Below are 8,400 nucleotides of genomic sequence, written 5' to 3' on the forward strand. Positions count from 1 at the left end.
ATAAATAAATAAATAAATAAATAAAAATTAATCAGATATGCATTGAGTGCCTTTGTTAAGTTTAACAGATGTTTATGTGCATTAACTGTGGGCCGTGCACTGTTCTAAGCCATTTACATAAATTACTTAAATCCTTCTGTTATTATCCCCATTGGCCAGGCGTGGTGGCTCATGCCTATAATCCCAGCACTTTGGGAGGCTGAAGTTGGTGGATCACCTAAGGTCATGAGTTCGAGACCAGCCAGGCCAACATGGTGAAAGCCCTATCTCTACTAAAAATACAAAAATTAGCTGGGCATGGTGGCTTGCACCTGTAATCTCAGCTACTTGGGAGGTTGAGGCAGGAGAATCACTTGAACCCAGGAGGTGGAGGTTGCAGTGAGCCGAGATCACACCACTGCACTCCAGCCTGGGCGACAGAGCGAGACTCCATCTGAAAACAAAACAAAACAAAAACAAAAACAAACAAAAATCCCCACAAAATTGTATGTTTCTCTTTGCCATGAAGACAACCACCATAACATCCCCATTTTACAGATGAGGCATAAAGAGGTTAGTTAAGTAACCTTGCCCAAGAACAAGTTCCAGGTCTTAGGATAGAGCCTGCCCATCCCTCAATGTCCCTTCAAAAGAGCTCCTGCTCTGGAAATCCTTCCCTGACCTCCCCAGCAGAAAGTGACCTCCCCAGTGGGAAGTTCTATTACAGGAAGTGCCTTCCTCAATAGGCGTGTCCCACACACCCTTGGATTGTAAACTCCTCCCAGCTGAGGCTTGGCTCCCACTCAGGTGTGGATGGGAAGTCAGTAGCCAGTCAACCCTGCCAGCAACTTACTGGCCTATTTTTCTGCTTTCATCTGTAGCTCTCTGGAGGTGCCCTGAGAAGGCCATGCCTAATATGACCTAATCCCTAATACGAGGGATGCACATGGTGGAAGGACCTAGACTGAAGGGTCCTCATCTTCAGCAGCTGGAGATCTGAGCGTCTGTCTAACCCCAGGAAGTGTGGGAAAGAATTGGGACAGGGTAGGGGCTGGACACGGTGGCCAAGATTGCACCACTGCACTCTAGCCTGGGTGACAGAGTGGGACTCTGTTTCAAAAAAAAAAAAGTGGGGGCACAGGGCTTCAATGCATCCTAGCTTCTCCCAAAACAGTGGTGTGACTTTCTCTTCCCTATACCTCAGTTTCTTCACTGGTAAAATGATGAATTGGTTGAGGAGAGCCCACCACGAACCCAGAGCAGAAAAGTTTGTTTCCTCAGAAAAGTTTTGGGGTTCCTGGGTGGCAAGCTGCCTGCTGGACTATAACTCATTAATTCATTAATTGAGCATCTATTATGTGAAGGCAGTGTTTGAAGCACTGAGGACCCTTCAAAGAACCAGTCCTGCCATGCAGGAGCTCATTGGTAGGTGTGGTATTTGGGAGGCCTCCAACCCTCCACCCACTGGTGCTGCTGCCTCTGGACTAATGGACCAGGCCTTTCCAAGCAGGGTGTGGAGCAGGACTGAGGCCTGGAAGAGAGAGGTTGTGTTCTCCCTGCAGCTCTGCCCCTCCTGTGGGGTGACCTTGCCCCTCTGGGCATTAGTTTCCTTGCCCTCTTTTATGGACTGAAAGTTTGTGTCCCCCCCAAACTCACACACTGAAGTGCCAACCCTTGGTAAGATGGTATTTGGAGGTGGGGCCTTCAGGAGGTAATTAGGCTGAGATAAGGTCGTGAGGGTAGGACCCTACCATGGGATAGTGTCTTTATAAGAGGGCAGAGAGACTGAGAACACGGCAAGAGTGCCACCATCTTCCAGCCAGGAAGTGGCCTTGCCAGGAGCTAAACCTACCAGCACCTTGCTCTTGGATTTCTCAGCCCTCAGAACTGCGAGAAATAAAAATCTGTCATTAAGCCGCCCAGTTTCTGGTATTGCATTATAGCAGCCTGAGCTGACTGAGACACAGTCTAAGGCAAGGTCAGATTGGATGGTCCCACCAGCCTGGGAGAAGTCTCCCACAGCCGTTCCTAGTTAAACATTACCCACTCCCCTTCCTTCTCTCCCTCCCTGCCACTCCCTCTCCCAGCCACCTCCTTAGGAAGCCATAAACGCTGCCTTCTTTGGTCTTCTACCAGGGCTGTGGTGTTCTGGGAAGAGCTACACCTGCTGTCTCACCTCTGTCAGAAGCCGAGGTCTGGAGAAGAAAGATTGGGGGTCCAGGGTGGGGGCTGGGATCTGGAGTAGGGACACTGGCCCCTACACACACACACACACACACAGACACACACACACGGGTGTTTCTTCTTAGTCACATCATGCACAAGGCACATGCAGATCCTCCCAGGGGAGCTCATAGGCGGGCTTAATGAGCCCTTCAGGTGCCTGCCTCAGGCAAGATGCCCCAGCCTTCCTGGTTTCTGGGAAACAATAATTCAGAGAAACAGGGATGGCCTCACTGTGTGGGGCATCCCACTTTAGCCTCTGCCCCCAGGCCCCTCAGAAACTAGGAGGGCAAGGCCCAGCTGTTATGCCCAATCCCACCCACCCAGGCATTTTAAATTAGGAGCCTGCATTAATAATCTTAGAATCCAGAATACGACACCACAAATCTCAGGAGGGGGAATCCTTGCTGCATAGTACTTTACAATATCCCAAGAGCTTTCTTCTCATTTCATTCTTTCCCATCTTCAAAACAACTGTCAAATAGGTATCATTTATTTGTGATTGCCAGCATATAATTGAAGACACTGAGGCTTCAGGTGATAAACTGGGTGAGTGGAGTGCCAGGACTGAGAGTCAAGTCTTTTGACTCTGAAACCCAAACTTGCTTTATGGCTGGTTCTAAGGATAGCAGGGGACTGCACTCTCCACACTGCTGCCCATGACAGACATCACTAATCGATCATGGTGTGGCAGACATTGCTAATCAACTGCAGTACTCTTTTTTACTAAGCTCAGAGGTGTCCATGAACTCTTTAAAACAACATTCCAGCCACCATCACCTATCAGAAGATCATACCTGTATTTGCCATTCTTGTGACCCCACATCATCAGCCATGAACCCTCAGGTCTCAAGTACAACCCCAAGACACTCTAGTCACCAGACCATAGGACTCTACAGACTGCATGCATGTTGTTCTTGGACAGGAATTACTGGCCTCTCTGGCCCCCCAAACAGATGCCCCATCCAAGTGTGGTCCCTCTTAGAGATACAACAACCATGCAGATATGCCTGGGGCTTTAGGGTTTGCTAGGTCTTTATTTTTAAATTTTTAATTAATTAATTTTTTGAAACAAGGTCTTGTTGTATTGCCCAGGCTGGAGTGCAATGGCAAGATTATAGCTCACTGCAGCCTTGAACTCCTGGGCTCAAGTGACCTCCCATCTCAGCCTCCTGAGTAACTGGGAATACAGGTGTGTGCCACCATGCCCAGCTAATTTTTTTGTTTGTTTGTTTTAGTAGCGATAAGGTCTTGCTATGTTGCCCAGGCTGGTCTCAAACTCCTGAGCTCAAGTGATCCTCCTGCCTTGGCCCCCCAGAGTACTTGGGTTACAGGCATGAACCACTGCTTCTGGCCTAACAAAATTGTTTTTATCCCCACTTTACAGATTTGGAAATAGAAACACAGATGAAATTACGAACCCAAGTCACGTAGCTTGGAAGCTGGGCTCCTAACCACTGGACATCAATCTTTCCCCCGCTACGCTGTCTGTTGCATGAAAACAGTAATGTATCCATCTGTTCTGTCCAACGGTCATTGCTTATTTTTGCAGACATGCTTCCATAGTGGTCTCAGAAGGTTTGGGGGTGGTTGTATTATCTGGCTTAGTTCCTGCAATGAGCCTGGGAGTGGGTAGTTGTACCATCCTCCAGCCCATACCCTTACAGATGAGAAAACTAGGGCTCAGAGAAGGAGAGTCACTTTCTGAAAGCTGGACAGCTCCAATGTGGGCTGTGATCCAGTTCCCCCAATTCCAGAGCTCATGGGCTCTCTACCCCACATGAGCCTCAATCCCCACTGGCTTCTCCTCTCATCTCAGTCCCTGGCCGCCTGCCCTCCCTCCCCCGGAACACCCTCCTCACACCTGGCCTTTGGTCTTCCCTCCTCTCCACCCTCCACCATCCTCTTTCCAGAGAAGGGGCCCAACCGGAAGACCAGTTCATGTTAGGAAATTCTAGCCACGTGAACAAGCCTGAGCCAGGGATTCTGAGCAACTGGTGGCTTTAGGAGAAACTGAAACTTGGCCCTCTGGGGGCGGAGTGGTCACTGGGGATTTAAAGAGCCACCACTTCCTTAGGCCTCCAGAGGGCACTGAGAAGTCACAGCTGCTGAGGGACGACTCTGTTTCCCCGCCTAAGCCATGCACCTCTGCAGGGGCAATGGGCTGCTGACCGGGACAGTGAGTACAGGGGATTGGGGATCGGGGATGAGAAGGGGAGCATCCCAAGGGTTCTCAGTGCCCAGGCAGTGAGGGCTGCAGTCAGGAGCTCCTAGTCCCAGCTCTGTACTCTTAGCAGTGTGACAGACGGCTCTGCATGCCCCTCTCTGGGCCTCACTTTCCTCCCCTGAAATCGGGATTGGAATGAGTTGTTTCCAGCTCTCACATTGCAGGTCCAGCCTTCGGTTTAGAACTTGACCTCTGTGTACTTACTCTCCCCTAAGGTACCTGGTCCCCCTCACTACCCTCACAGCAGCCTTTCCTTCCTTCTCCAAATAACCCAGGCCGGCTAGGTGTGGTGGCTCACGCCTGTAATCCTAGCACCTTGGGAGGCTGAGGCAGACAGATAACATGAGGCCAGGAGTTTAAGATCAGCCTGGGCAACACGGCGAAACCCCGTCTCTACTGAAAATACAAAAATTAGCCGGGTTTGGCAGGGCACGTCTGTAGTCTCAGCTACTCGAGAGGCTGAGGCAGGAGAACTGCTTGAACCTGGGAGATGGAGGTTGCAGTGAGCTGCGACTGTGCCACTGCACTCCAGCATGGGCGACAGAGAGAGACTCTGTCTCAATAAAATAAAATAGGCCAGGCTCGGTGGCTCACACCTGTAATCCCAGCACTTTGGGAGGCTGAGGCGGGCAGATCACCTGAGTTCAGGAGATCGAGACCATCCTGGCCAACGTGGTGAAACCCCCGTCTCTACTAAAAGTACAAAAATTAGCTGGGCGTGGTGGTGGGTGCCTGTAGTCCAAGCTACTCAGGAGGCTGAGGCAGGAGAATCGCTTGAACCTGGGAGGCGGAGGTTGCAGTGAGCCGAGATCGTGCCACTGCACTCCAGCCTGGGTGACAGAGAGAGACTCTGTCTCTAAAATAAAATAAAATAAATAAAATAAAATAAAATAAAATAAAGAAATATTCCCTGGGCCATGGTTTCCCTTGGAGGCTCTGCCCATCTCACAGGAGCCTCATTCACTCCCTGTGGGTCCTGTCTCAGCCTTTGGTCTCTTGGTGCCCCAGTGTTACAGTGAGCCTGCCGCGGACATGGCCCCAGGGAGCATATGGCCAGGGTGGAGCTGTGGCAGGAGCCTAGGAGCATTCAGAATCTGCGGCCAGGGCGTCCAGGGCCTTGCCTGTGGTCCTTACCCTCAAAACACATGCCCCAGAGAGACTTGGGGGAGAGGGCTGGGCTGTGAGCTCTCCAACAGTCCCTCTTTCTCTGACTTTGCAGAGCTCTGGACATTTGGGTAAAATATTTTATCTAAGTTTCATTCACCCCAGGGTACAAGGTGGTCACAACTGTCAACCTTTGAGTCCATTCTTCCACCAGAGTAAACCCTTCATTCATTCATCCTTCGCTACCGCCCCACTACAATGTGAGCAATTTGAGGGCAGGGATTTGTGTGTATTTTGTTTGCTGTTGTGTCCCCCTAGCTTACTGCCTGGAACATAGTAGGAGCTTATACATGTTTGTTGAGTAAGTGAATATCTGCTTTGGGCTTGAGCGGAGCTGGGCACAGGGAACATCTGCCCTCATGGAGCTCACAGTTAGGAAAGTTCACACCTTGGTGTGGAAATCATGGCAGTGAGAAGAATGGAAGCTGAGCTTCATGCCACGCCGGCTTGGGATGCCTGCCGTATGGGCTTTACCCCTCTGCTGTGGTGCTTCCATTGCAGGGATGGGGCAATTGGGTTCAAGAATGTGGGGCTTGGCTGGGCACGGTGGCTCACACCTGTAATCCCAGCATTTTGGGAGGCCGAGGCTGGTGAATCACCTGAGGTCAGGAGCTCGGGATCAGTTTGAGACGAGCCTGGCCAACATGATGAAACCCCATCTCTACCAAAAATACAAAAATTAGCCAGGCATGGTGGCAGGTGCCTGTAGTCCCAGCTACTTGGGAGGCTAAGGCAGGAGAATTGCTTGAACTCGGGAGTCAGAGGTTGCAGTGAGCCAAGATTGTGCCGCTGTACTACTCCAGCCTGGGCAATAGAGCGAGACTCTGTCTTAAAAAAAAACAGAAAAAAGAATGTGGGGTTTGAAGTCAGCTCTGTCTGAGTTTGAATCTCAGGCTTCCCATCTTCCCTGCTTGCCCTCCTACCCTCCACGTGAGCTGTGAGCAGGACACGGGGTGAGGCTGGCATTCCAACACGGTGTGCAGTGCCTGCTATAGGGGTGCCAAGGGAGCTTCTGGGAGAACAAAGACCCTTGGGAACTTGACTCAAGGGGAAAGACTTGGCTTTACAAATGGCGGGCCAGGACGGAGGGCACAAGGCCTGACCGCGCCCCCTGAGTCCTCTGCCTCGTGCCCCTCAGGACCCCGAGGAGCAGCAAAGGCAGCTGAAGAAGCAGAAGAACCGGGCAGCCGCCCAGCGAAGCCGGCAGAAGCACACAGACAAGGCAGACGCCCTGCACCAGGTGCGGACAACCCTTTTCCTTGTCTCTGACTCCATTTATTGGCCCGGTCACCTCTTCTCCATCCCACCTGGGAGCAGACCTTCCCCAAACTCCTGTATTTTTCTAGGTCACCTGGGTTTGGGATGAGGAAAGGGTCCTGTGGCTGAGATTTGGAAAGTTCTGGATGTTGAGTACAAACCAGGTACCAGGTACACACCAGGATCCAGGAACACAAAGGGTTATCCTCAGCCCAGCCTTGTCCTAAGGTGTCTGCAGTCTAGGGGAAGGAAGACAGGAAGTGCAGGTAAACAGGGAGACCCCAATACAATGGCCAGCTGAGACACTGGTTAAAATGCAGATTCTAGGCTGGGCACAGTGGCTCACACCTGTAATTCTAGCACTTTGGGAGGCTGAGGCTGGAGGATTGAGCCCAGAAGTTCAAGCCCAGGAGTTCAAGACCAGTCTGGGCAATATAGCGAGACTCTGTCTCTACAAAAATTAAAAAATAGTTAGCTGGGCATGGTGGTGCACACCTGTAGTCCCAGCTGAGACAGGAGGATCGCTTGAGCCCAGAAGTTCAGGGCTGCAGTGAGCCATGATTGCACTACCGTATCCAACCTGGGCAACAGATTGAGACCCTGTCTGTAGAAAAAAAAAAAAAGTGGATTATTCTTCCTCTGCCAGCTCCCACCTCATGAGGCCAGGTGGGGCCCAAGGACCTGCATGGTGATCTATGATTAACCACTCAGGGGTCAGAGTTCAGGAGGTGGCCAAGACCATACTGTGAGAACTGTGGTTCAGGGTTAAAATGGGCGGGGTTTCCAGTCCCAGTTTCAAGTTGCTTCCTTTACTGAGCTTCATGCTCATCTGAAAATACCATAGATGGTGGCTTAAACAACAGGCGTTTATTTCTCACAGTTCTGGAGGCTGGGAAGCCCAAGATCAAGGCGCCGGCCAATTCGGTTCCAGGTGAGGGCGCTCTTCCTGGCTTGTAAGTGGCTGCCTTCTCACTGTGTTCTTATGGCCTCCCAGTGCACATGAGAGGACAGAGTGATCTCTTTCCCTTCCTCTCCTTTTTGGGATTTTTGTTGTTGTTGTTGTTGCTTTTGAGACAGAGTCTCACTCTGTTGCCCAGACTGGAGTGCAGTGGTGCCACTTGGCTCACTACAACCTCTACCTCCTGGGTTCAAGTGATTCTCTGGCCTCAGCTTCCTGAGTAGGTGAGATTACAGGCATGCGCCACTACGCCCAGCTAATTTTTGTTTTTCAGCGGAGGTGGGGTTTCACCATGTTGGCCAGGCTGGTTTCAAACTCCTGGCTTTAAGTGGATCTGCCCGCCTCAGCCTCCCAAAGTGCTGGGATTACAGGCGTGAACGACCGCACCTGGCCCCCTCCTTTTTGTTTTAATTTTTTATTCATTTATTATTTATTTATTCTTTATTTTTTATGTCTTCATATTTTTTATTTTTTAATAGAGATGGGGGTCTTGCTATGTTGCCCAGTCTGGTCTTGAACCCCTGGGCTCAAGCAATCCTCCCACCTCCATGTCCCAAAGTGCTGAGATTACAGGCATGAGCTACCATGCCTG

General features: G+C 50.9%; 1 protein-coding gene across 2 annotated transcripts in view; it reads left to right on the top strand.

Moving 5' to 3' along the window:
* Positions 1-4,211: 4,211 nt before the first annotated feature.
* BATF2 (basic leucine zipper transcription factor, ATF-like 2) overlaps positions 4,212-8,400 on the top strand; it is an 8,705-nt gene continuing 4,516 nt past the window's right edge. The window contains exons 1-2 of one of the 2 annotated variants that reach the window (XM_011942548.1): positions 4,212-4,381; positions 6,732-6,833. In XM_011942548.1, coding sequence (XP_011797938.1) covers positions 4,343-4,381; positions 6,732-6,833 — 141 coding nt within the window. In that variant the 5' untranslated portion in view covers positions 4,212-4,342. The remainder of the gene's footprint in view (positions 4,382-6,731; positions 6,834-8,400) is intronic. The other variant, XM_011942549.1, reaches the window with a different exon arrangement.

The sequence above is a fragment of the Colobus angolensis genome, unplaced genomic scaffold (assembly GCF_000951035.1).
Source record: "Colobus angolensis palliatus isolate OR3802 unplaced genomic scaffold, Cang.pa_1.0 Scaffold21, whole genome shotgun sequence".
NCBI lineage: Eukaryota > Metazoa > Chordata > Mammalia > Primates > Cercopithecidae > Colobus > Colobus angolensis.